A 27,759-nucleotide genomic window follows, 5' to 3' on the forward strand; every position below is an offset into this window, starting at 1 on the left:
TCCAATAGTCGGACAAACTGAGCGTTGTAAGAAACAAATAATTGTCAAGAAGTTTCAGCAGAAAAAGATAATGCCCGGTGGAGATACAAGAAATAAAATACTTGAAATGCGTCAATTGATGCGCTTGGTAGTTCTAGTGTTAAGGGCAAAATAGTGCGGCATTTAAGGTCATTAGAAGCAGTATTGAGTGTGTCTATGCCAAATACTGGAGTCTGGGCGACTAAAGTACAGCCGTTTTCGACAAGAAATCGAGCACCGCTTCAACTAAATAAGAAGATGGTTTGTGTGGTTGTCTTCACTCTTAAAATTAAGGTTCCTCCTTCACACCCCCACTTTTGGTGCCAGTGATATGAAGCATACAAATGGTATTAAAAATATTTTCATTGTAAAACCATAACTTTGTCATTATTTCCAGCACATAATAGCTCAAACAGTTGACTTGTCATTCTGGTAAATCTAAAATTGTATATTGTTTAGGCATAATGTTGACACTTTGTTTGATATTTAGTCTAACTTGACCTAAATAAAAGTTCACATGAGCCTTTCAGGGATGTGTTCAAATGTCCTTTCCTTACCCAAACCTGTGTTTGGAAATTGTACTCGATTTAGTTATACTTTGTTTTTAAACAGTACAATGACAGAGATGCTTTTAATCTTTTTCTCATATAATAGCTTTGGTTGTCGTGTTTCCTGATATACATTTAGTTGTAGTCGTACCTTTTGTTTTCATTTCCTCCTAGCTTTATAAAAATATGAAAATTAGATATGTGTTTAGCATTTTATTATGTCGCAACTAGTGTAACGTTTTAGGAGCGTTAACAACCGCTAACAACAACAAAAACAAATTGGATTATTTTAATGTTGAAATTTGATAAATTGCCTATATAAAGTTTATTGCGATGCGAAAATGCGAGGACTTACATTCTAGGTAGGTATACGTTAATAACCTACTCGAACGTGAAGGTCGTGGAAAAGAGTGTAATTGAGACAATAGGCTGCAAAATGAATTTGTTTTTATTTATCATTTATAAGTGTTCTAAATATTTAACAATGGGCATTTGCAAGGTATAAAATATGCCCACCTTCCCCGCTTGATGCGAGCGACAAAGCCCATTCATGGAGAGAGATTAGTTGCCCACTCAGACATTCATTCCTACGTGTTTACTATTGCTCCTGATATGGAACAGCTTAAATTGAGTGGACTATGTCAATTCTGCTCGGGTGTTTTACTCATATACCAAAATGGTTTGCGGAACATTTTGGGCAGTTGCAGGATTGCTTTATTCAAAAAAACGAGGAACAGGTATAACCCAAAGTATAGTGAGGTAATGTGGTGTGAATCTGTTTCGACACTTGCACCTCTGTCGAAAGGTGAATGGAATGACAATTTATGACAGTGTTTAGACGTGTATTAGCAGACTAAAATAAATATAAGTAAATAATTCATAGAAATAGTTTAAAATAAATAATAGTTTATAACAAGTTTCAATTTAGTTTTAATTTTAGTTTTAATCTTTTATAGCCAGACACAAGAACTGAAGGGAAGTAAAGTCTTAACTTAAATGGTGAGCTAACACTTGTCTGACAGATATGTTTTGTAACAGTCATGCAGGGAAATAACTGGAGAGCTATCATAAGGTGAAATTCGGAACAATCATGGTTCAGAAAAAATCAGTTCAATGATTATATATTTTTAGTAACTGCTCAAGTCTAAGATAAAACATGTTTCTTTGCATCCATTATATATGATACATGTTTAATTTTAAGACAAAATTAACTTTAGCATTGTTTGCTTTTAAATTTGAAGCAGTTGTTTTAATAAATTCCATTGATATATGCTAAGTCTGAACCATGCAAGGTGTTTATGAACATGGAATGTTTTAAGTAGCATCATTTCTAATTTTTTTCTTTCTTCTCAGGGGTTAAATCATTTTTTTGCAAACAAATTGGTGGTTAAAAATTTAAGTAAAGACATATTAGTTGTATTGCTGCCTTGTCATGGCTTCAATCCGAAAGAAGCTTGTCATCGTGGGAGATGGTGCTTGTGGTAAAACTTGTCTTCTTATTGTATTTAGTAAGGATCAGTTCCCCGAAGTTTACGTGCCAACCGTGTTTGAAAACTACGTAGCAGATATTGAAGTAGATTCGAAACAAGTTAGTACTGTGTTTTGTTGGGTGTTTTTTGTATAGTAACTTCGTTTTTTTTTTTACAAATAAGTTTGTTTTCGTACATGAAACATAAAAATCTCTCCGTTAGATGTAAACTTCTTGATGCTTTTAAAGACATTTTCATACAATTTCTTAAATCATTTGGTGCAAAATTTTAAAAATTCCATTCAGAAAAGTACTTTGCCCACAATCACATCTTATACTGCGTTGGATTTTAGGTTGAACTTGCCTTATGGGATACAGCGGGTCAAGAAGATTACGACAGATTGCGTCCACTCTCATATCCTGACACAGATGTCATTCTGATGTGTTTCTCAATCGACAGTCCAGATTCCTTAGAAAACATCCCTGAAAAATGGACTCCTGAGGTGAGAGATGCCACAACTTCTTGCTGTAAAATTGTTTGTTTTATTTAATTAGAAGGAACCTTTAGGAGTTTAATTTTGTTCATAGCCGTGTTCGATTACATTACATTATGGTGATATGATTGTGACTAAGCCCTGGCTTGCTTTGTGATGTCTGTTTAGAGCCTTTGTAAGCTCACAAAGAACCTGTGTAATTAAGTTAACAATGGTTTGCTTAACATAAGACTTGCTATTGTTGCCAAATCAATACATGATGATTGGTGAAAAATTTCTCAAGAGAAATTACAATCTGGTATTATGTGCCCTGAACGCGTTAAAACGCAGTTCTTAAATAAAACTTATTATAAAGTCAAGTTGCTTTATGTGTACTTTTGCCTTTTGTGTGCGCTTTGTCCAACTAGCATATTACATCAGATTAATTCAACCAAATATTGGTATAGCTGCAAGATATATATTTAAACTCATTCATTGAACATTTCTAGTTCATATACTAAATAGCCTAGTTTGTAAACTTAGTAACGGTATCAAATGCTCTTTTAGGTAAGGCATTTCTGTCCAAGTGTGCCGATCATCTTAGTCGGGAATAAGAAAGATTTACGTGGAGACCACAGCACAATCAGAGAACTTTCCAAAATGAAACAAGAACCAGTGAAATTTGAAGAAGGGGCGCAAATGGCTGAAAAGATTGGAGCCTATGGGTAATGTGAACTGGGGATATGGTCTTTGCTTAGAAACCAAAAATAGTTTCCATTAGTTTAGATCCTGCTTAAATTAATAAATTTCCTCAGCTGTCATTTTATTATTAATTTATGATGAGTTTTTGGTGGCAGTTTAGGAACCTGTTGCCAATTTACAGGGTGTTCGTAAATTTTAAGTCTTGATGCTTTGTTAATGAGTCATAACAATTTTCATATGAACGTTACGCACATGCAGTGTGCTGTGACTTGTGAACAGGATAATCTACCATACGAATATGAGTAAAGTTTAACTTTCAGTCTTCAATTGATCTCAACGCAAGATCTTAAAAGCAACACATTTTTTAAAATCAGTTACATGGAGTGCTCTGCTCGTACTAAAGACGGAGTGAGAGAGGTTTTCGAACTCGCGACAAAAGCTGCGCTTCAAACTAAGAAACGTAAGAAAAAGGGTGGATGCGACGTTCTATAGAGGAGTGACTCTTGCAATTGACTTTAGTCTGGCACATTATCTCTTTGGGAAGACTGCGCATCGACAGTCGTCGGCATATTATACTTCAATGCATCATAATATGCTCATTAAGTACAGTGTATTTTAATAAATGGGAATCTCTGTAGCCTTCTGTTGTATTCTTTCGACCAGTCTCCATTTTTTCTTTTGCTAATCGTCGACGTAAGTTTGCGTGGTTGTGATAAAAAAGGAAGGAAATGTGCAGGTAATCTCCCCACCACGTATTGTTGTTCTTGTTTTAATGACATAATTAATAATAAAAGAGTATCGTGTTTTTGTATTGCCTTAATAACTCAACATTTTAAGTTGGCACTAACCCAGCTATGAACTAGATTGCAAAAGTTCAGTGAAAAATTCACCCCATAGATCGAAACTAATTGAAGTCCCAACATGTACATTCCAAATCAGCTAAAATTCTTTTTAATCGCTTTCGTTCACAGTAATGAAAACTGCAATAATTCACTGACTTTGTGCTGTTTGGTGATTATTATTTCCCTGCAGTCTGGAAGTTAAATTCACTCATAGTGATGTGCTCATTCTTGGCTTGTAGTGCGAATATGTGTGATAACTAAGTAGTCATGTAATTGTTAGTTGATTTGAATAAAAAACCTACCGCAATATGTGTCTGGATTCGTCATGGAAGTTAAGCTATGCAGGTTTAGTCATTCAAGACACTTTCATATGTAGTTCTTCGAGCTGCTACTGTACTAGATGTGACTAAGTAGACCAAGTTTATCTGTTTTGGAAACATCCCAATTTGACTTTGTAAAAATAATAATTCCCTAAATTGCTGTGAAATTCCTCTAAAATTATGATTTCACTCAAAGACTACAGGTGAGTTTGTTAGGTGCCAGAATAATAAGAAATATTTAGGCTAGTTTGAATTTAATTTCATGATATTGTTCTGGTATTGATATAAAAATGTGTCCCTTTTATTTTTCTATACTCCTTCAACGTATATTTTTCCATTGACAGGCTAGCACTACAAAATATGAACAGTTACAAATGGTATTACAGTACTGGTTTAAAATTCCTGCAAGCACAATGAAAGACAAATGTTTATTTTTTATTTGAAAGAAGCACATCATTTATCATAAATAAAACAAAATTACGAATTACTGGGAAACATTTTCATCACTTTCTCGTTGTTGTTCTGCAAGGTATTGCTCCTGCTCAAATTTCAAGCCTTTTTTTCCTGGCATGTCTTTGTAGAAATTATGTGGCTTTCCCAACCAGGGATATCTGTTCATATGCCAAAGAATCTTTGTTTCCAGATCGTCCAACATACTGAGAGGTAAAATAAGTTTATCGTGTTTCAACATGCTCCAAACGTTTAAGGCAGAAGCTGGCATTAAGCTCAGTGTTCGAGAGTTGGATACAATCTCTGAGAGATTCTGAGGAAAATCATTTTCAGCATGCATGAATAACAAGCTGTTTTCAGAGAGGTTGCGGCTGTTGATTACGTCATTAAAAAAATTTGTATCTGCCTCAGGTATCTCAACATCATCCACTACAATGAGATCATCCTGGACCAGTTTTACAGTTAAAGCAATAGTGAGACCTTTAAGTATGACATCATCTGCTGGTTTGTAATAGAGTGAGACTGGACCCCTGGGACCATGAGCAATTCCCCCCATCTTCCACCCAGGGCCGGCTCGACTTCCCTGCCGAACACGTCCAGTGCCTTTTTGAGGCCACGGTTTCTGCTTTCCCCGGCCAAGCTCAGCACGGGTACGTGACCAGGTATAATTTACATCTCTGTAGCGCTGTTGCCATCGCATCACCTCATGCAAAATATCCATGCGAGGATGAGCTCCAAATATGAGAGGATGAAGCTGTGCGGAGACTTGACGCTGCTGTTCCACGTTTTTGAAACTGTCTACCCAGACTGTTATTGGACTTTTGTTTTTCGGAATCTCTCCGTTGCATTTGCGAATGATTGGGGTCTCTGGGCCAGGGCTCTTCACCTCCTCTTGCTGAGATTCAGGTTCAAACTGCTCCTTTGAAATCCCGTACAAGACAAGATTTGGCGGAAGAGATTGGTTGCTCGCAGTTACAACCTCACTGCCGTGTTGGAATCTTTTCAAACTTCTCGTCAGCGCACCAGATATTCGTGCAATTTTACCAAAATTCATTTTCCTAACTGATTCCTTTTAAAATAAGTAACATACAAACTGGAAATGAGATTAGGCATATAAAAACTCAGTCATATCACTAACAGCTGTGAATGCTAAAAGATTATTCAAACTATAAACAACCATCCTATTGCGAAGTCTTGCATTGTTTTACAACAATGGAGGAATTTTCCACAAGTCATCAAAAATGCACACACATTAACTGGAGAATTAAATCGCTTGATACACTTAAAAACGGCAGAAAGCAAATGGATTCGAGTATAGCATGAATATTGGTTGGACTACAATCACAATGTAAAGCCACATACAGTATTGGATAATACACCAGCCATATACAATAGTATCACTGATGCATATATGCATAGCTGTAGCTCAGATGTCATTACAGATTAAGCCACAATATCGCTAAATATGTACCTATTCCCGATCTGTATTTCATGGCAGGGTTCACCGAGATCTCGGGTGTGCAGCTCTGCTGACTCAGGCGTGCAACTGCTAGCCAAGTGTGCACCTTTTTAATCTTAGTCCATATCTAACACTTATATCAAATTGTCTCTCATAGTACATATTATGAGCAAGTTGATGCTTGCAATTTAAGCTTATGTTGAGAAATTAATAATAGAAGTTAACCCATCCTCTATCCAAAAATGCATTATGAATTCATGTCGAGTGTGCAGCTACCACGAAATACAGACCGCCTGCATTGCCTGTTTTCGATTCTCCACTACATAGACACAAAGTGAAGAATTATAACCAAAACAAACATTTCACTTTCTAAACTTCTTCTTTTTTGACTTAAGGCTTTTCTTATTATTTTTACTTTTACGCTTTGGCACATTACTGGAGGCCCCATGTAAAAAGTCAACTTTACCGAAGTTGGCCAAAGTGGCAAGTTCTGATTTGCGTAGCATATGCTTCTCTGCCATTCTTTGTTTCTTGGGGACATTCACTCTGGTGAAGTATTCTTCTTCATAACGTTTACGATCTTCCCTGTCTTTCACTGTACGAGAGTGTAGCTGAGGGTGATGTGAAATTTCACTCGGTGTGTCTGTGGCTTCGCTGACAAGTTCTGATATGATGGAAGATTTAGTGAGAGCATGTTGTCTTTGTTTCTCAGCTTGGCTCTCTTTTCCACCTTCATCCAGCTTTACGGCAGCGATATGTGGTGGTACGTATTTCTTTGTCCCATTTTTAACTTCGTCATCTTTTTCACCATCTTCACTTTCACAGGAATCAGAACTTCCGAAATTGTCCACGTTCGGTTTGAATTGATGTGTATCAGTCTTTGCTTGTGCATTCGATTCTGTTGCAGATTTTAAAAGATTATCAATCTGATATTTTAGTTTCAGCTCCAACGGGCGAATCTTCTCTAAAACGATTCTGCTTTCCACAGCCGTTTTCACAGATTCACTGTCTTTAATGCTTTCCCCGTTAACTTTACTGGAAACGATTGCAACCAGATTTGAAAGATAGGTTAAAAACGTTTGATTCTTGACGTCCAGTAAGGAGATGCCATCAGAAGTTGGCAACTCGCCGTTTTCTATTTTCTCCGTCAAATGTCTAACGTCTTGCGTAATCAAGTCTGAGTGCTCTTTGATTTCTTTTAGGCATTCTTGAAATTTAGGCAAATCAGCAGCAACTATCTTATCAATATCTAGCTCTTCGGGAACCGCCGTCATTTTAGCGATACCTTTAAAGGTGTATTTTTGTTTTAAATCAACACAAGAACCACCAACGTCATAACATACATTTTACTGGTAACCTAACGAATCTACATTGCCAAACACGGTTGAGTAATCAGCTTGCATTACCACGTTGACTGCAATCTTACAGCATACTTTTAACTAAGTGAATGACGTTTGTATGGCTAAATTATGGCTGAACAATTTAAAATAAAAACACATACTAACTTTTAAAAACTGTGATATTCATAAACGTCGTAACAGATTTGAAAAGTACAATTAATTTTTAACAATGTTTTAGAGCTTTTACGCATTTGCACTTTGTACAACACAAGATCAGTGGAAAAAAGTGAAGTTTTGCCTCAGTTTGATACAAACAATCTTACAGCCAGTGAAGAATGTAAGGTTTTTGTGCTTAAGACAGCGTAATTTTCAAAGACTGGTGCACACTCGTTACGTTTCTGCGCTCTTTCCATACGGGTCTTACAGTCATACAGAAGGCGTTTTAATGCAAGCAGTTATTTTATTTTTGTCTTCACCAAACTTTATGAAAGTTAGTGTTATCCGCATATCATAAATTTTAATCAAATTAATGAAAGTTTTTTTGCTCCAATTTAGTCTTTATCACCATCGGTGTTGCATTAAATATCGGCCTCCATGTAAACATAAATACGGCTGACTGGCTTAGTAGACTATACTGGTACAGTGCTACAAACATACTAGTTTACAGTCAACCACTGTAGAAATGAGCGTGCTGAATCAAAACGGCTTGAACCAAAAAAAAGCTACTCATGAAGTGTTTACAGAGTGGCTGGGCAGAAGTATGCGAGTTGTAATGACTGATGGACGTACTTTGATCGGCCAATTTCTTTGCACGGATCAAGCAAAGAATGTTATTCTGGGTTCAGCACAAGAATACCTTGACTATGACGAGGAAAAAGCGAACCGCAAGGAACCACGGATGCTAGGACTTGCCATGATACCAGGAAGACATATCACATCAATCCAAGTTGATTTGGATCCAGAGTGATGTGAGCTTCATGCGTATTTGTCAGTCGCTTGTGAAATAAATTACGTTTTGTAGTGTTAACGTTAATACATTATGCTGTGCCTTGCATTTACAACATCATTGGTGATGTTGTCGGTCTGGCACAACCATGTTGCTTTAGGATTCTCACTTTTTTTGGTAATACCATAACTCTGCTACTTTAAGATGGTTGTGCACTGGCACATTACTGCATTTTGTGGTGAAAACTGCAGGAACAGCTAATTATTCTGGGTGTACTCACGTTTGCAAACATCGAAGAAACTCTTTAAGTTGAGCAGTTCTATGTAAAGTGGTTATTCATAAAACAGTCTTTATCTTTTCATGTTCCATAGATCAATGTGAAACTTATGCCATAATGCAGTTATGAAACAAGTCATGTCAGACGTTAGTACCATGGCATGTTCAGAGCTCATTACTAAGTTAATCACATGATGACATGAGTCCAGAATAAGTGATGTTTTTGTTTCAACTTATTGTTACTTTGCTATACTGTGCTGTTATCAGTGAACAAAATAAAATATGGTTTCTTCTGTATTTAGGAAAGGGGGGTAAATGCTGGGTCATATATATCATGTGTTAGCTTTGCTGAGTAGTGGCAATTACATAACATTGCAAAGCAGTGTCTATTCTCATGAAACTACTTTTTTGTGTGCAGTGATTGCATAAAGAGAATTACTAATACTGTAGAATACATTTCGTTCAACTCTATACGCATCACTGCTTAATTAAGTGTAAGCCACTTAAAAAGAAACATCTTCTGTACACTTTACAATAGCGTTTACAATATATGGTTTATTACATACATAGATACATATCAAATGCAAAATTATACGGGCGCTAGCAAGATCTACTGCATTTCTACAAAATTATTATTAATTCAATTGACAAGACAATTTCACTTTTGGTTAATTGTGATATGTGATAATTGTAATTGTGATAAGTTAGTAAACTTGTCGCGCTTACTACAACAGAACACTTGCAAAAACTTCTTTAACGGTAACAGGTTTAATTTACAAAGCCAATTTTCAATACATCGCAAAAATATTAAACATAGTATGTGGTAAGCACACAATGGAATTGTCATCTGCACCAGAAAACAATATATTTAGTTAAAAGAATGAGAATTTTTTAACTTCTGACAAGCACAAATACATGGCACAGTCATGTATCAACAGACCACTACATCAACATTCGGATTTAGTCGAGCTACAAACAATTTAAATTACAGACACACTCCACAAACAGACAGCATTAAACTGGTAAGAAAATGCGACACTACTGGAAAATGAATTTGTACAAATTATGCAAACTGTCATGCACTATAAGTACCATTAATTGATAACAAGTCAGACTAAGATAGAATTATTTTCCTGCATTATTACATAGAATAGTTTTGTTTGTATTTGCAAAATGAATTTAGTAATAACATTTAATTTAAAAGAAACAGCATGAGAAGAAATTTATGCTTGGTTCTGTGAATTACGCTGATGAGAAGAAGTTTGCTCAGTACCCTATGACATGATCAAGTCTTCTATTGAGAACCTTTTGCATATAAGAGTGCTACCTCAGAAACATAAGTTAACTGCATACCATAACACACAAGCATTCATAAAATAGTTTGTCTGCTAACACATGGCATTTGCTACTTAGCATGGAATGACAACTGGCAACATTTTTTCCACACTGGTTACAAAAACGGTTGTTCCACATTGAAAATCTCAAGATCGCGCCAAGTATCCAGAACGAAATACCATAAGGCAAATCGCTCACAACAAAAACTCGTAAAGAAGTGTTGATGACAAATATTTTTCAGCAGACATTATACACGATAAGCCACTTAAGCTGGCAAAGTTCCCAACGAAAGATACAGAAAAAAAACAACCAATTGATTTATAACTCCCGGTTTCTTCAAAACTGCCAGACAATGTGCATTAAACTACAAGAATTGATTTGGGTTGGCGCGAGGATCCTTCTGGTTTCTGAACCTAACTGCCAACCACACGCCCAGCATCTAAACAGAATTTGGACGAGTTGAAAAACCGGGAAACCGAAGCAAAAGTGGTAGTAACAACTGTTATGCTTATGTAATACTGCACCTATTAAAATCTATGCATTACACTGAAATCAGGCAGGGAAGAAGACGAAATCAATTAAAATTGAATTTAAGAAATCAAACTTCTTCATGCTTCACTTAATAGTTACTTTAATATTTATTTGATATTTTAAATCTCTACACAAGCCAAAGTATGCCTTTATGGGGTCTGTGGATTTTAATATTTTCCCAAGAGAAGTTTTTTTGCAATTCGAATGAAGTCTCACCTCCGTAAAGCTGAAAAAAAGGCCAATTCCCCCAGTGGCTTCCAGAATTGTGCTCACTTTCTCAGGGATCACCGTGCTGCAAGTACAACACTGGGTATTGCACATGCTCCCTCCTTCAGGGGTGGTTGCTCCACCTGGAGTGGTGGCAGGGGCTTTGCATATGTTGTCCTGAATATGAGTGATGTTGTTAATAATGAGTTAGGTAGCATGCTGGGTATTGTTCATACATATTTCATATATACTGGTCTGTTTTCAAATGTAAAAGCATGCAACATGTCACAATTAAAATTTAACAGACCAAAATATAATGATATTTTAAAATGCCATGATGCGTGTGAAAAGTTTAATTAACGGCAACTACAGTTCGATTTTCAGACCTCTATGCAATTTTGCAAAATAGTTGAGTTTTTGTTTCCAATCTGCTGCCATTCCTCTTCCTTCCAAGCACAGCAGTGGAAGTAATTTTCCGCATCAGTCTTTGTTGCATTGCTCACTTTATTGTCGGTCCAAATCGCACCGACAGTGTTTCGCTGAAAATTTGAACACATTGCCTTTACTAATATATTTTTTGCTGGGATTAGAATTGCCTGGCTCATTGTTGCTAAAAATTTTATGGCTATATTTATAAGAATTTTTAAAGCTTCAACTGAAAATAATACAACCAATTTAACTAAAAAATAACAATAACGAAACAGAATTAAATGAACCAAATTTTTCCCAATTCTGATCAGGATGATTCTCTCATTGCAATTTTCAAAAGATGCACTGTGTTGCATATTTTAAGCATTACCATAGCCTTGTCCAATATCATAGATATTAATTGAAATCAGTATGAAATGGCAAGATCTACATACCACTTGTGCTTCCGAAAATGCAAGACATGCAATGGACACAGAGAATTGTACGATGAAAAGTAAAAATAGAATGACAACATACTATGTTGGTTGGTTAAAGAAATATAATTTTGAATTTAGACTTAAAATAAGCTGATCACAAGCAAGAACTTATTTACCAGTTACTGGTTTTGCTCAAGGGAACAATAGAAAACTAACAAAACCAGTAACTCATAAACAGTAACCAGTAAAAAAGTAACTCATTTACATATGAAAATTGCCTTTCATTAAAAAATATTAGCAAAATACCTAGTGTTGTTACGATATATACAATTAACTGTGATATAGCCTGAGCATAACTGATAGACCCAACAAAAATATTAAAAAATGTGCAGGTTTGACTGCAAAATCTAATGCTTTATCTGTATAAATGTTTTATGAAAGTGTCGCAAAGATGAACATATAAGGATACAAAAAATAGTAGAACTTGGTGGTGCTTGCTGCCAGCGATCAGACCCAGCACAGCAATGGCGAAGAGAAACAAGCCAGATGCAATGATTCCTGTAAAAGAAACAAAAACCAATTGATTAACAAACATAAACAACACAATTGAGCCAATATATAAACATGAGAAACAGGATGCCAGCATGGGGATATGAATATAGAATGTGTCAACGCGATGTCAAAAAATATCAAAGCCTGAAGTATGAATTGGAATTTGAAGCATTTCGTATGCATATATATGTTGAAGTTTGTTGCTTTAAAATGATGACAAAAGTGTTTTAATATTTGGAACGACTGCAGAAAATGCAAATATATGTAGGAAATCAAAATACTGTATATAAATGCTAATTCCAAATAAAAAACAATGAATTTGCAGACAAACTAGACACTGACCTCCCGCCAATTCAATCGATGTTATTTTAGCTGAGGCCTTCGCATAAGCCGCAACTCCAATGAGAAGAAATGAGACCAACTAATCAAACAAAACCATTCATTTACAAATGTTTATGCACCAGTCGGCAAGTCAAAGTCCACTCAGCTTAAACTACATCAACAGCCGTAAAATATTTCATCATACACGCTTTATATGCTTAGCAAATAGGTTAAGAAACAGGCTCTTTAAGAAAATTTTGTAAATAAATATTTTATAGGTTTGAAACTAGTTGAAAAAGCATTAATACCAAAGTTACTTTAGTTTAAACAAAGAAAGATATTTTGAAACATCTTAAGGTGTTATTTCGATCAAAAAAGGATTACGGGTGGGTTACACACTTTTCTAAAATCACTAGTATAAAGCTTACATTCAAAACATTTCTTTTATCATTAATACATATTTTGCTTATAACAATACATAAAAATATGATATATATAATATTATTAATAGAACACATTTAATGAAATCGTTATTAAAACTTACCAGAAACAAAACATTTAAAAAAGCGAGTAGATTTTTTGAGCAAGTGTATCCTCCACACATCTTGCTTCACCTTCTGACAACTTGATATTTTCAAGTAAAACTAAATATTTATCACAAATATTCTTTTTTATAAATGCCAGTTATAGAACTAACTATATAAAATACTTCACAAACACTTATGGCAACTAAAAGACAAAAATATCAAATTGGCTATAGATTTGAAAAGAATATCATAACTTTCAAATTACCAGACTTTGAAGATTATCACTGATTTAAGTTTTAACAAGTATATAGCTATTAATTAAATAGATTTTTACTGTTTGTTACATCATTATAGTTTTTTTTTTAATTGTAAATAATATTATGTGTAATAACTGATCGAATGTTAATTGAAGACATAATGGAAACTTTGCACACTAGCCTATGCCAGAATGCAATTTAGATAGATCCCTTACCAAACCCCAAAAATATGTGTGTTTTTGCATATCTACAATCATCAACAAAACGATACAGAAGTTAATCTAACCCTACTTGACTCAAACCTAGTGTTAAATGCGTCAGATGATTAAACTAGTTTTATGGTAAACAGCATCACTGCAGAATGTAGATTATTATTCGTATCTCCTTCTGAGGAGAGTAAATATAATCCAAGCCATAGACAAATCTTCCTCAATTTTCTGGGCTGTAAATTCATTCAAAAATTAAAGTTAAAGATTTTGTAGTACACCAAAAAATTAAGTAATTTAAAAACGCAATCATTATACAAAATATTGCAATGTTAAGTAAAGAAATGAAATTTACAGAGATTCCTTAGGTCAATCATTTCAAGATGTCGCCCTTGGAATTTTGAAAATTGGCCAGTAAGATTTTGGTAGGTTTCAATGAGATAAACCAAAAATCATATTTTTTCTAATGAATATTTCAGAGTAATTACAATAATGCACTCCGATTCATATAGCATGGCAGAAGGCATAAATTGGTCTGACCAAAACTTTTGAATATGGATCAACAATTTCATGACTTCTAATTAAATTTATTTAAGGTTTTTCAGGGAAGTTCATTGTAAAATGAATGCTAATTGACTTTGACGTATTTTTTAAAATTAAAGAACGTTTGCTAATTTTTGAAAGTCAGTGTTCATAATATGCCACAAATAGCAGAGAAAAAGAAAATAATTAAATTTAAAAAATTAATCAAATTTACCAGGTAAAATTAGGTTAAAGTGTGGAGTTTGGAATCATACGCTACAATAAACAAATTGAAAAAAATTACAACGAAAAAACATTGCACACAGCCACAAACTGACGAATCAGTAACACAAAAAATTTTCAAAAATTAACAAAATACATTTATATATACTACAACACTCCTCAAATTTTGGTATTTCATAGGACGCGTTCAATTCAAGTGCGTAAACGTTCTGACGTTGCATATAAATATGTATGATGATGATGGTTGCTCATTCCTTTCAGACCACCTGCATCGACATCTTATCAATAATAAATTACAAGCACAGACAGTCTCACACACATAAATTACAAGAATATGACAGACATAAAGCATACTCATATAACGAATGTTCCGCATAAAACCTAAAAGCATTTTTTTTCTTCTTATATATGACTTAACAAGTATTTTAAAAGCTTCACCAATTTCAACGCAGTTTTGAAAATGGTTCCTCACGATTTGCGCCACGTAGGATGGCGTGACAAAAGTGGCGTGACAAAAGTGGCGTGAACCCAGTTTCGGCCTGTTGCATGGTTTCTATGTTTTTTTTGTCAAAACAAAAAATAGGTTTTAACATAAGTTATACGGTCTAAGCAAAGAGTATAAAAGAATATATAAGTTTAAACCAATGCGTTGGAAAAACTTCAAGCTTAAAACAAGATCGATTTTATTTTTCAAAATTAGCTCACGTAATATGTGCCGGGCACCAGTCAGCCATATCTTCAGCTTAATTCATCGATTGCACCACTTGAGTACAATGTTGCCAATTTAACTTTTACGGAGTTAAAATTTATCCTTTATATTGAATAAATAATTACCTCACGAGCTCACGACTTTAATAGTGTAACAACAGAATCGTAGAATATGTAGAATGAATGGCAAACGTACATGCAATGATTGAAGTTGTACAACGATTTTACATAAAATGCGTAGTCGCGTAAGAGCGTCAACCAGCGACAAATCCAGAAATATTAATGGCCGCTACACTTTTTTTATGACTTTGTCAATTCATAAATTTGATCTAACTTTTAGCTTTAAAATTTTCAAGCTTCAAATCCAATACTATCTTTTGTGAACATATGTCTTGTTTCACCACTTTGTTACGATGTTAGCAGTTAGCACCATACTTTTCGCTCCTCACTGTCAATGGCAAAATATGGAAAATACAATACAAAACACCATAATTTTATGTAGCAAAACTTTTCAAAAATCACATTTTCGCATTGCGTTTAGAAATACAATACTTCCTACTTTCCAAACGTTTCATACCCAGCAGACAACAAAAGACATAAATGGTGTAACTGTAAAGTATGAAATGCCGCAAAAGATTTTGGTCTGTATAACAATATTTTTAGTTTTTTGATAATTTTGTTTGTTGCGTTTGGATTTTTTATTAAAAATCTTTGCCTACTTAACTCAGCCAAAAAGTCTCGATGTTATTGATAATGTTAAAAATCGATGAAGAGAATCTTAAGGACATTTCGACCCAGGTCCATGATGAAAGTTCGAATTTAAAATATGTTGGTTCTGCAGGCATCCAAGATTCTTTACAAACTTGGTTAGGAGTGCAAATTGTATGCAATTACGCATGGAAACTCCTGCTGATAGCTGTCCAATTACCTGTGTTCTATGTGAAAAATACTGTAAAGCAAATCTTTTATGAAAAGGTTAGTTTTTTCATATATGCTTAGAAGGTAATATTTTATTGATTTAGATAAGTCTCTCATAAAAGAAAGCTTATCTTCCATCGAACATTAACGTAGAACGTTTATTTTCAGTAACCCTACAAACAGATGGAGAAGCCAAGAGCTAACGTAGGACGTTGTTCACACGGAAAATTTTATTTAACTTAAGTTAAGTTAACTGTTAAGGTATTATAATTTTTATCCTCAGAGTATGAAAAGTCTTTACGTGACACTCGGCGATGAGGATTGTTCATAACGATGGTTTATCACTGTTTGAGCCCGATTACCGGACTCGTCTTCGTGCAAGTTCCGATAAAATCATAAATGTTTGATTTTTATATCATATTGCTTGATTTAAGGGCGCGCGTGCTATGCTAACTTTTCTTTTGGCTTTTTAGAAATAGCTTGTTCTCTGGTAAGGGTGCTGATGGGACAGGTCAGCGTCTACAATCGGTTAAGCGACCTGTAGTTTGCCTAAGGACAGTTCAGACCCTCCGATTACAAGACCAGCGAAGTGACCAGATATCCTACTTCATTTACTTAAAAACTTACCTAATAGCAAAGAGCAATTCAAACTGAAAGGTAAAATTTCTATTTGATAAATATTTCACTATATAAATATATACTATCTAATAATAAATTATATACTATCTATGTATGAAGGCACTGAGGTACTACTTTCATCTTCATGACCAGTAAACGACCAAAATAGCCACTAGTTGGCGCAATGTGAAACAAGCTGGTGAGTCGGTGTGCAGGCTGTTACGCACAAAAAAATCTACGGTGTATGGGTGACATACTCTGCAGTCATTTATTTCATACATTTTTTGTGGTTTGTGAAGGCAGTGAGTTTGGTGCAGAAGTGCATTTTACCTCAGTACGTCGCATTGTTTGCTGACCACGTGGCATGACTTCATTTTAAAGAAGTCCAGTGTGCAGGACTTCGGCGCTGATGTAAGATAAAAAGAAGGCAACATTTTTTTAATAGTATTTTATAGCGAATAAAGTATTCCATGCTATGCAGTGTACGAAAAACATGCTGTGCTGAAACATGCTGATGATCCAAACCTAAACAAAACAAGTTTTACTCTGTGTAGGCCTACAACTAAATTCATGCCATCACATGCATAACTTTTATCCGCATAACATACTATCAAGATGCGATTTTTATAGGCTAGCCAAAAACTTTTCAACTACTTGTAACTTTTTTGCAGTGAAATCAGTTTTTGTTTGAATGGAGCCAGTCTATGAAAACAAAATTTTCAGTGTGTCGCGTATTCGTGTTGGTTTTGCCGTTTTCTGATTGGTGGTGGGTTTTTCAAACGTAGTCATCAAATGTTTTTTGTAGCAAGTTTTTGGACAATTTTTTATTAGTGAGTTAAACCTTCTTATACAAAACTTTTCTTCAACCATCACCAGAAAATGTCAGATAAATTTAAATAAATTGTTTCATTCAGTGATTGAAGCTTCGGTCTCCGATGCGCAGCATGCACGGCAGCGGTATGCTGGTAACTTGCTAGTTACCCTAAGCCATACGTTACTAACTCCCGGCCCGCTTTAAAATAAAACTTGGCCCGCAATGTTATTTTATACATTGAACTATTTCCCGCCAGCGAGATCATTGTGCAGTATAACTTACTTTTATCAAGCAAGAAACAATATTATAATAAATCACACAATACAGCGGCACAGCAGTTGCCCCATTATACGATAGAATAAATAGATATATTCAAATGATTTATAAATAATATTCAAGTGATATATAAATTGATTTATTCTAACGCTTGTAATTTGGGCTGTTTTTTTCTCTAATGTTTTTTATTCTTTAATGCTTTTGCAAGGATATGAATGAAACATAATGATATAAGAGAAAAATAATCCAAAATAACTCAGTCAAAAACATCAAAAATTTGGTGTTATTTCGCTGCCTATTCCAATTCATGTACTCCTGTCGCGAAACGTTCAATCAAGTTTTATCCTTACTGCCCGTGGCGTTAAATAAGTTTTTAGTTTTGTCCCCTGGTGCGATTGAGTTTGACACCCCTGCCTGCCCTAAGCTAACCGTGTTGTGCAACGCATTAACGACACTTGCTTCTGTTCATTGGATCTGGTGGACAGTTGTGAATTCGGGCAATACTATAAAAGAAATCAAAACACCAAAATAAAAATGTGTGGCAATCGGAACTTGCACTTTCCGATAATTCTAACTCACCTTCGTGTTGTGTATAAAAGAACCAGACACAAAATATAAGATTATCTTTTAAGTTGTATTTTAGCAAACATCAAGTCATATTTCAAAAGTTATTAGGTCATAAAAAAGTTACCCTTTTGTTTACTTAAAACAGTAATGGGAAATACTGTATTTTTGTGTTTGGAAAAAGAACAATCGTGTTTCAGATAACCATGTTGACTGCAGATATGATTAAAATGCTTGTGGCAAAGTTAAAAAGAGCGCACAGACTGGCATCCTGTGTTGTGAGCATACCGCCGTATTGGTCGGCCAGGCTTTTTTGTAGAACTTGTTTTCAGTAATTGCTAAACCAAAGCGTTCCATTTTATAGACAAAAGACAGAGCGCTCTGACTTGTGCTAGCATTTGCATATTGGAGCATTTCAAATTCCATTTTTGATATTGAATTTGTGTTTACATCTATTTAAGCGCACCTATGTTAAGGTTTTATTACTGTGCACTTGTTTTATTATGAACCTATCTGCTTCAGACGTACACACTACCTATGGTACAATAACTTGGGTATTTTGGATATAAAGAAAAATTTTCAAAATTCTACTTTATCGGCTATGTGGCATGTTTTTCAAGAGAGTATTCCACTGTTGTGTATTACATAGAAACCTAATCAGTCATGCTGTTGATGTAGGTTCCATAACGCTTTAGCCAAAGAAGAAAAGTGCTGTGATGTTGTGACGATTGTAGATGAAGTTTAATATCATCACAGCATTGTCTTATCAACAGGATTAATTGATTAACACGTTTGGCTGCCTGCCAGTTTTGCAGGAACTTGACTGTCAATGCCAAGCAATTTTCGCTGATTTTTGATTGTCGTATAAAATTCGTTTTAATTGAAGCACAAACATTAAACCTTTAAATTTTTTTATTCAAACGTCATTCCATACTCATCACCACTGTGATAAACAAGAAAACGGAACAAAACAGATAGATCGACAGCATAATGAGTACAATATTGTCATGTGTCTTTGCTATTCCCATGCACACTTTAAACTGCAAAATAGCAATAAATACATAAATTCTTAGCAAACATACTGTTCACAATAATGTACAAAACAACTAATTCTCCACCTACAACCATCAGCAACCATATGCAGTTCATCTACAACCTTCCTCTGACACTGCTCATGACAGTGTAAGTCTGGCCTGCAATCGTACTGAAAATAACTGCAGTGAAATCCATTGGACACAAAGCAGCCCTTGCTCCAGTCAGGCGAAATGCTTCCATTTATTCCAAATATTTGGGTTTACAACAGCATAGTTTGGAAAAAATTCTAGAACATATATATATGTGGTTTGGCTGCCAAGGGTTGGTTATTTCATAATTGTCTGAAATAGTATTTTTAATTAGATTTTAAGGTTAGCTGTGTTTTCAGTTTTTAAAGTAAAATGGTTGTGACCTCAGACAAGGAGGAGGAGAAGGCTGATCGAGGAAGAATGAGACAGAGAAAACGATCTTCCTCCAGCTCCGGGAGTAGCAGTAACTCATCTTCAGGCAGCTCTTCGTCAGGAAGCTCGTCAAGTGATGACTCAAGTTCGTCTTCTTCACCTGAAAGAAACCAGAGGAGCCGTGGAGGACCTCGAGAACGACGACCAAGTCCATCTCGTAATCGAAGTGGAGATCTTCCAGGTCGTCGATCACGATCTCCGCGCAGACCTGCACTGAGGAGGGAACAACGGAGTCCGACTCCAAAACCGACCAAAATCCATGTCGGCAGCTTGACCAAGAACATCAACAAAGATCATGTGCAGGAGATTTTCTCTTATTACGGAAAAGTTAAAACCGTCGACATGCAAACCGAGAGGAACGGGATGCCAAGAGGAGCTTGCTACTTGGAGTACGAAGATTATACGGAGGCGGAAAAAGCGATGAAGTACATGGATGGAGGCCAGATCGACGGACAAGTGGTCCAGCTCCGATATGTGCTCCCAATTCGAAGACGCCCTCCGCGGCGGATGTCCCCGCCTCCAAGAGGAGGAGGAGGAGGAGGATGGAGAGGTTATCACCCACCACCGCCTCCAATGAGACGAAGATCACCACCACGGCGTCGTCGCATGATGAGGTCTCCTCCTCGGAGAAGGTCTCCTCCACCAAGAGGTAGACGACGAAGGTCAAGGAGCAGTTCAAGCGAATCACGTTAAGGACATAAATGAATTTGACAATCACTGCTATAGACGTTACAGTTGTCTCAAGAAATAGATGGAAATGAATTTGACATCCCATGTCGGATACGTGATGGTCATTATTTCATTTGTGTTGTATGTATGTAGGCTAGACTACAGCCTTGTAGTAGCCTAGCCTAGTAGTTAGTGTGACCGGATTGTGAATTATTACATGACCTTTACAATCATACGTGTGATATCTTTTGTGGTCTGTGTTTTGTTGTGATATCAGTTACGTTAGTTAGAAAATAAGTTTGTGATACCACTTATCAATACAACATACCTTTGCAACTCATCATCTTAATCTAGAAACAATCCGATTGTGAATGTTAAACCAATTTAATTAGTGACATTGTTTTTAGGAATGTGTTGCTAGTTAATAAAATATGCATACTCAACCCTGATGGTCATGCATAGAATGCTACGTTTAAGTTTTCTGAAGACTGCTCTTACAAGAAGGTGAGGTGGTAAAAGTGTGGAGTGGTCTTTCCACAGCAATGGTTCTCAACATGGTGTTCGGGAATTATTTTCTGTCGCACCCAATGCCATTTTCAAAATTAGAGCAGCACTGATCAAAATAACAAGACGTCTGCTTTGGGGCAGGAAAAAGTGGTCAAAAGGTTGAGAACCATTGCTTCACCATGTCATAAGTCGCGTATAAGTAACTGCACGACTACCATTTGCTTAAGTGAGGTTGTATTTAATTATTACTCAGTAGACATAAAAACAACGAAATTATAAACAATTCTACAAGTTTTATTCAAAAAGTCAACTGTTTTGTAGTGGTGATAATTTTCTCGGAATTTGCTCAAAAATAATTCCAGCTTCTACTGGAACTGATCCAAGACACGTTCATGTGGGATCATGGGAGCTGGAAGAAGAGAGCATTTTCACTGGGGATCACGAGCAGATGAGGAGTTCCCTAAAAAAGGTCTGTTCAACGACTTGCCTGAAATTCCAATGGTTGTAGGTATCTAAAATGGTCTTGTTTTATAGCGCTCAGTGTTTCCATGTTCAATTCTAGATTATAGACAATGACATCAACCCTTTCGTTGATGCTTGGGAAGAACAGAAATCTTTTCCTGCTCACACTGTGTTCAAAACTCTTGGAAATGCTGGACTTTTAGGAATAACCAAACCCACAGGTTAGTTTTTTATATTTTTTTCATCAAAACCTATCAAACTTGTGTATGCAGCTTGGTGTTAAATTTGAGTGAAGTACCGCAAACGTTGTCATTGTCTTTTCATGGGCATTAAGCGGCCTGTCATAGCCTTTTCTGTATCCTATCATAGAAAATGGTGGCCTTGGTTTGGATTACAGCTACTCAGTAGCAATAGCTGAAGAGCTGGGAAGCATCAGATGTGGAGCAATTCCTATGGCTATTGGCGTCCAGACAGACATGGCCACACCTGCCCTGGCAAAGTTTGTGGTCAAAACAGTTCAATGCAATGTAGCACTCATACAGTTTCTAAAACCAAATTTTTGATTCTTAAACGCAGATTTGGCAGTCACGAACTTCGTGAATTATTCTTAGAACCCTCAATCAAAGGAGACATGGTCGCATGCCTCGGAGTCAGTGAAGTTGGCGCCGGATCAGATGTGGCAAGTGAGTGAATGTTTAAAGTCTTTGTTTTCCTGATCACGATGTTCAAAAAGTTATTATCGGCTTTAAAGGTCCTCATTTGTATTGAAACGTATTGATATGTGATATTGTTATGCTTCGTGGACATTAGGATGAGAACCAATGTTTTATATGATAAATTTTTGCCTGTAAAACGGACTTTGTCTAAATTATTGCCTTTGGGTTTGTGACTGTTGGTTGCACCTTAAGCATTATTACATTGGTACTGTGACACAAAGGTACATTGACCACTGCAAAAGCCGATGGTGATGACCTCGTCATTAATGGCGGAAAAATGTGGACAACAAATGGAGCGCAGGTAGAAAATTTGCTGAAAACTTAACGTGTGTTACTCTCGGCATAGGTAGCACTTCACAAAATAGTTGCACTTTGAAATTGTACTTTCGGAAAAACAGCTTGTTTTTTCTCATTTCGTAGCACCTTTTGAACATTTAGGCATCAGAAGTTGTGTTTTTGCTTGTTTGTTTGTATAGGCTGATTGGATGTGCTGCTTGGCCAATACTAGCCATGGAGCGCCACACACCAACAAGTCACTTATATGTGTGCCTATGGATACACCTGGTGTAACTATCGCAAAGAAGATCGGGAAAATCGGCATGCACGCTTCCGATACTGTCCAGGTACACTGATACTTACTTACTTACTTACTTACTTACTTACTTACTTACTTACTTACTTACTTACTTACTTACTTACTTACTTACTTACTTACTTACTTACTTACTTACTTACTTACTTACTTACTTACTTACTTACTTACTTGCTTCATTTTCAAAAGTAACTCTGCAAACTGATTTCTTATTTTGTAAAGTTTTGGGTAAGATTTTGTCAATTAATGTCATTACAACCTACTGCAGTTTCTGATTTTTGAAATAGAAATGCCTTACTTTCTCGTAATATGTCGCTGATTTATGGAAATATTAATGTATTGTTTGACAGGTATACCTCGAAGATGTACGAGTTCCACGATCCTACATCATAGGTGAGGAAGGTAAAGGATTCACTTATCAGATGTTGCAGTTCCAGGAGGAAAGAATTTTTGCTGCGGCTGCAGGTGAGAGGAATATTTAGGATCAGAAAACACAGCTTTGAAAGGTTCATCATTATACGTCATGCTTTTGTGGTTATCTTACTTTTTTAAGATGTAGACATTTCTGTCGTTTGTTAGGCCTAATGCTATTTTTGTCGTGAAATGGTAACAGCGAAATATTTTACTTCCATAGCACTCAAACCTTTGGACATCGCCATCGATGAAACAATAGAATATACAAGGAGCAGAAAAATATTCGATAAATCAGTTTTAGACAATCAGGTTGTTCATTACAGATTAGCCGAGCTGAAGACCGAGGTGGAAGCATTGAGATCAATGCTCTACAGAGCTGTGGGTAAGTATCTTTCATAGCAGTTGTTCAATGCCATGGCTCCAGATGCTAGTTACGGCGCTGAGACGTTTTCCAACGGTTTCCAATTGTATTGTAAATGAAAATTTAACCCTGAACAGGTTTTGAGTCAGGCAGGGTATTAAAAAAGACCAGAAGCCCTTGAAATGTCCACATCTGCTGTGCTATGTACGTTTTGAAGGGACATTTGCGTACAATGCAATGACTTACATTGAATTGTATTGGAGCTGTCTCGAGGGTTGTGCAATAAAATTCAATTACATATAATCGCCAATTTTTTTCAAGGTCTGTACGTACGTGGTCATGACGTCACAAATCTGGCGTCTATGTGCAAGTTGAAGACAGGCCGTCTAATGAGGGAAGTCACCGACTCTTGCTTACAATACTGGGGCGGGATGGGATTTACCAATGAAACGATCATATCAAGATTTTACAGGTGAATATTTTACAGCGAAACACAGGCTAATAGGCTACAAGGTGTGACAGTGGGTATGGACATATGGTTTGGCATTTTTTTCACTTGCAGAGATTTTCGTTTAATATCGATCGGTGGTGGAGCAGACGAAGTTATGCTGTCAATCATCTGTAAGTACATGGGCACTTTGCCGAAGCCTATTAAGAAATGAAGACTATGCAATGTCTGTTAATTCTTTTGCTTATTGACGCTATCTTGTGTTTTGGTTGTTTTAATTATTTGTTCCTTCTGAGACAGTGCTGTGTGAGCACGGTTTGATTACTTTCTCGTGATTTCTGTTTTGCGTGTAGGGATAAAAAAATGTCATCTACTTTTCTGAAATGAAAAAATTGGGAATTTTGAAAAATTTAACCACATTTCATTTTTAGAGCTGATTTATTTCGAAAATATACATTGGAAACGTATAAATCTGTGCACTTAAATATAAATGCTTATTACCATGAGGTCATGTCTGATGCGTTCAAAGAAGTCTATATTTTCCACAATGATACGTAAAATGCGACAGGTTGCAAAATAGAGGACTTGACAACTAGCTTACTGTACAACCTTAGAAAATTGTCAGTATAATTCATCCTGAGCTCTGTCAGTGGGATTTTTCCTTAATTGTAGGGGAGCAGTTTTAAAGCTGCATGAAAGAATTTAAATTCTGGTGTTTTGACGACCTAGGTGGTACCTGAAGGTTAAAGATTGTGGTAAATTAACCGGTTTTCCTACAATACTTCAGAAATTTTAAACAAAAACTTAGGCCACTTTCAGCGCACCTAGCAGTATCTTGGTGTATTTATTTGCATAGGTCAAAACATGGTATTGCTGGTAGCCTAATAGCGCAGCTTAACGCCGGTGATTTGCGATTGATGAAGAAGACACATCAAATTTATTCGACTACAAAACTCTACGATCACTGTGACGTAGAATGAACTCATCGCTGGTGGAAGGAGAATTGTTGCCATGTTCTGAAAAGAGGGTTTTGACGTCATCTGCAGGATCTTCTTTGCAAGTTGCGCCAGCCTGGCTCTGTGTGGTCTGCTGGCCAAATTAACCCTCTTTTCTGGGAATGTTTTGCAATGCGACAAAGATTAAGATACTATTTGGAATTATACAATTGATAAAGATTATAAGATGTGTTACGTAGGCCTACCAAGTACGAATATGTGTTCATATGCATAAGTTTCTAAATTGGTTAGAAGTTTACTTCCAGAAAACGTGAACAGTTTATTTGTGGTTTGTGTTTTCCTGCGCTTATGGTGCCCCAGATCTGTGGCAAATGCTATTGGTAATCAGCCCTGCTGGGTAGACTTCCAACTTCTTGTCGACATACCTGAAAATATAAAATTGTAGGTAAATCAGGAAAGTTAGCAAGTGTAAATGCTCATCAAAACATTTTTACTTTGCAATTTTCTCAAAAATAGCTTTGCTAAGCTTCAACTCAACCGCATGTTATCGCTAAAGCGCAAGCAAGAGAGCAACTCCATGACATTGCAAATCATGACGTAACAATGACATAAAATCACTCTCCTGAAAGCAGTCAGCACGCGGAGACAAAGTTTTCAAACAAAAGTCTGCCAAAACTTCCTAACTGCTTGTTCAGTGGAAAGCTTCAAGAAACCTTAAACTGACCACAGAAAAGTCTATTCTTGATCTTGCTAACCTCAATTATGTTACTTATTTTTGTGGTTGGCTGCTCTTAACAAACTAATCTTGCTTAATTTGTAATAAGAACATCCTTTGAGTTCTTCTAGAGAGGTAACATGGTTAGGTGTAATTGTGACTGTGGTGACAGGGGTTTGGTTAATAAACCCTTCACTACGAAGATTCAGTTTAGGGTTTGGAGAAAAAAGAATCTTTAAAACCGTTATTTCACCCGTCAATAACTTGAATAGAAAAACCAATATTTTTCTATCTATATTTGATTGTTTCCTGAGACCAGCAGGCGTTGTATTAAATAGCGCCATGATAAATAGATCTTTTGTGTTGCTATAGTTTCTTGTACAGACAATCAGACACCATGCCATAACGGCTTTTAGAACTGAATACAGCAGCTAACAAAAATAAATACTAGAAAGATTTAAAAACATTTTACTGTTATGAGAAAATAACAGTCAGCATAAAGAACAAACGGAAAAAAGAATAAATTTTTTGAATATTCAAAACACAGCAGTTGGCTTATACGCTAACAAAACATTTCTATAGGCATTAATTATACTTTTTTCCCATTAGTTGAATTGTATAAAGACCAAATGAAATCAAAAGTATCACGGTTATGGGTAAAAAATTGGTAAAAAATCCCATTTTTCTGGATTTTTTGCGTCTTTGGGTGGTTGCTGCTTTAAATCAAATCTTTTTGTACTTGTTCAATTTAAGGTTGTAAATGACTATCTGTGCACCAGTAGAAATAATAATCAGCAGCTATTAATTAACTTATCAGTGAATTACAGTGTACAAATTACAGTGTAATTTTTATGTTATATTCCAATATACATTTCACATGCATTTTTATTTGTGTTCACGTCACATAGAACATTAGGCTACAAATTTTAATAGCCCGTATATTTTATGATGTATTTTACCTACTGTATTATCTTTTAGTACCCAGAATCAGCGTTTTTCAACCTTTAGCCCTTCGCAGACCTAAAAGTAGAAGTAATTTCAGAGACGGGCGCCACGAACAAAAGTGCAACCAAACTTGAACGGTTATTTCATGTTTGTTAAACTTAAAATTGATTTGCTTGTCTTTCATAACGTTTGATAAAGAATAAGTGAAGATTATAACTAAACTATTTATTTATACAAAACACAAGCCTAATTGAATTTCAACATCTGCAAGTTGTGTGGACCAGCAGAAAACCTTTGCGGTCCGGTGCCGGTCTGCGTGCCAGCAGTTGAAAACCATTGCCCTAAAGAACACAAAGATTTGGATCTATGGAGTTTTTAATTCCCCACTGCAGAAACTTGAAAGCGCCTAAATTGGTTTTAAAATTGTTTTGCTGCAACAAACGACAAACAGTGGATTGAGTTAATTATGAAAAAGATTTGTTTAGTTATTCTATACTAACTTATACTAAAGGTGTTATTCATTTTGTTTTGAACTTAATATTCCGTTGTTGGTACAAATACGCTAGACGTAGCCACCATTTCACCATCGCGCTATACAAGCAAGTAATTTCAACTAAAAACCAAGCAATCATTTAAAATGAAGATCGTTCGAAGCCAAAATGTTACACGAAAAATTCAGTACAACGCAAACTCTCACAACGAAACAGAAGATGTATTTTAATTTAATTTGGATTTTATTTATTGTATTACATTTGTATTTTAATTGTCTGCCATCAGACCAGTTTTATACGCTTGGTCAATGAGACGTACAAGCGGTTGCAAACTTGAGACAAAACATTTTCAATTTTCTAAAATATTGTTATTTTGAGTCTCATACATACTTTGTTTACAATATGTAATTCAATCTAGACATGTTCATTCCAGTAAACAACCGAATCAATTATCGTATAATTTACGGGATTAAGCTAATGCTTACATACTGCCAATTCCTCATCACCTCTGCTTGATGACAAATATTTTTAACAAAAACTCCAAATAAAATTCCAGTCGTCCTCACTGCTTAACTTTGAATCTAAGTGCGGCCCCGTTTGCCACGTCTCCCCGATCGGGTGGTTGAGCCCAAACACGTGGTAAAAACAGTCCAATCACAAGCTACACGTTTTGAGAAATTCGTTACAGTTACCAAGTCTAT

The 27,759-nt window shown here is 35.8% G+C and overlaps 6 protein-coding genes across 6 annotated transcripts; 3 read left to right on the forward strand and 3 right to left on the reverse strand.

Moving 5' to 3' along the window:
- Positions 1-1,900: 1,900 nt before the first annotated feature.
- LOC143470224 (transforming protein RhoA) lies at positions 1,901-4,358 on the forward strand. The gene is made up of 4 exons (XM_076968209.1): positions 1,901-2,154; positions 2,388-2,537; positions 3,075-3,232; positions 3,584-4,358. The coding sequence occupies exons 1-4, from the start codon at positions 1,999-2,001 to the stop codon at positions 3,699-3,701; spliced, it is 582 nt and encodes a 193-aa protein (XP_076824324.1). The 5' UTR covers positions 1,901-1,998; the 3' UTR covers positions 3,702-4,358.
- Positions 4,359-4,785: 427 nt separating this feature from the next.
- On the reverse strand, positions 4,786-5,875 carry LOC143470214 (large ribosomal subunit protein uL4m-like). Its single transcript, XM_076968198.1, has one exon. It carries the CDS (start codon positions 5,873-5,875, stop codon positions 4,856-4,858), a length of 1,020 nt encoding a protein of 339 aa, XP_076824313.1. The 3' UTR covers positions 4,786-4,855.
- Positions 5,876-5,970: 95 nt separating this feature from the next.
- On the reverse strand, positions 5,971-7,664 carry LOC143470219 (neuroguidin-like). The gene has a single exon (XM_076968203.1). It carries the CDS (start codon positions 7,552-7,554, stop codon positions 6,643-6,645), a length of 912 nt encoding a protein of 303 aa, XP_076824318.1. The 5' UTR covers positions 7,555-7,664; the 3' UTR covers positions 5,971-6,642.
- A 1,718-nt stretch (positions 7,665-9,382) lies between these two features.
- On the reverse strand, positions 9,383-13,380 carry LOC143470222 (tetraspanin-13-like). The gene is made up of 7 exons (XM_076968207.1): positions 13,178-13,380; positions 12,655-12,733; positions 12,230-12,318; positions 11,779-11,859; positions 11,302-11,454; positions 10,925-11,092; positions 9,383-10,616 (listed from the first exon to the last, which is right to left on the reverse strand). The coding sequence occupies exons 1-7, from the start codon at positions 13,235-13,237 to the stop codon at positions 10,542-10,544; spliced, it is 705 nt and encodes a 234-aa protein (XP_076824322.1). The 5' UTR covers positions 13,238-13,380; the 3' UTR covers positions 9,383-10,541.
- A 6,266-nt stretch (positions 13,381-19,646) lies between these two features.
- On the forward strand, positions 19,647-20,894 carry LOC143470221 (uncharacterized). Its single transcript, XM_076968206.1, has one exon. The coding sequence runs from the start codon at positions 19,723-19,725 to the stop codon at positions 20,473-20,475; it is 753 nt and encodes a 250-aa protein (XP_076824321.1). The 5' UTR covers positions 19,647-19,722; the 3' UTR covers positions 20,476-20,894.
- Positions 20,813-24,457, forward strand: LOC143470207 (putative acyl-CoA dehydrogenase 6). Its single transcript, XM_076968187.1, has 11 exons — positions 20,813-20,955; positions 21,280-21,427; positions 21,521-21,641; positions 21,790-21,919; positions 21,997-22,103; positions 22,358-22,437; positions 22,613-22,759; positions 23,079-23,193; positions 23,363-23,524; positions 23,825-23,975; positions 24,066-24,457. Exons 1-11 carry the CDS (start codon positions 20,900-20,902, stop codon positions 24,163-24,165), a joined length of 1,317 nt encoding a protein of 438 aa, XP_076824302.1. The 5' UTR covers positions 20,813-20,899; the 3' UTR covers positions 24,166-24,457.
- The last annotated feature ends 3,302 nt before the right edge of the window (positions 24,458-27,759 follow it).

Source organism: Clavelina lepadiformis, chromosome 9, assembly GCF_947623445.1.
Source record: "Clavelina lepadiformis chromosome 9, kaClaLepa1.1, whole genome shotgun sequence".
Taxonomy (NCBI): Eukaryota; Metazoa; Chordata; class Ascidiacea; order Aplousobranchia; family Clavelinidae; genus Clavelina; species Clavelina lepadiformis.

Bases quoted from the DNA above. Each gene is read 5' to 3' on its own strand.
- LOC143470224 (XM_076968209.1), top strand. From the start codon at position 1,999: ATGGCTTCAATCCGAAAGAAGCTTGTCATCGTGGGAGATGGTGCTTGT. The intron at 2,155-2,387 runs GTTAGTACTGTG...GTTGGATTTTAG, and splicing joins TTGAAGTAGATTCGAAACAA to GTTGAACTTGCCTTATGGGA. The intron at 2,538-3,074 runs GTGAGAGATGCC...ATGCTCTTTTAG, and splicing joins CTGAAAAATGGACTCCTGAG to GTAAGGCATTTCTGTCCAAG.
- LOC143470214 (XM_076968198.1), bottom strand. From the start codon at position 5,875: ATGAATTTTGGTAAAATTGCACGAATATCTGGTGCGCTGACGAGAAGT.
- LOC143470219 (XM_076968203.1), bottom strand. From the start codon at position 7,554: ATGACGGCGGTTCCCGAAGAGCTAGATATTGATAAGATAGTTGCTGCT.
- LOC143470222 (XM_076968207.1), bottom strand. From the start codon at position 13,237: ATGTGTGGAGGATACACTTGCTCAAAAAATCTACTCGCTTTTTTAAAT. The intron at 12,734-13,177 runs GTAAGTTTTAAT...TTGTTTGATTAG, and splicing joins TTTTAAATGTTTTGTTTCTG to TTGGTCTCATTTCTTCTCAT. The intron at 11,093-11,301 runs GTCTGAAAATCG...ACTCATATTCAG, and splicing joins TTTTGCAAAATTGCATAGAG to GACAACATATGCAAAGCCCC.
- LOC143470221 (XM_076968206.1), top strand. From the start codon at position 19,723: ATGGTTGTGACCTCAGACAAGGAGGAGGAGAAGGCTGATCGAGGAAGA.
- LOC143470207 (XM_076968187.1), top strand. From the start codon at position 20,900: ATGGTCATGCATAGAATGCTACGTTTAAGTTTTCTGAAGACTGCTCTT. The intron at 20,956-21,279 runs GTGAGGTGGTAA...ACTGTTTTGTAG, and splicing joins AAGACTGCTCTTACAAGAAG to TGGTGATAATTTTCTCGGAA. The intron at 21,428-21,520 runs GTCTGTTCAACG...GTTCAATTCTAG, and splicing joins TGAGGAGTTCCCTAAAAAAG to ATTATAGACAATGACATCAA.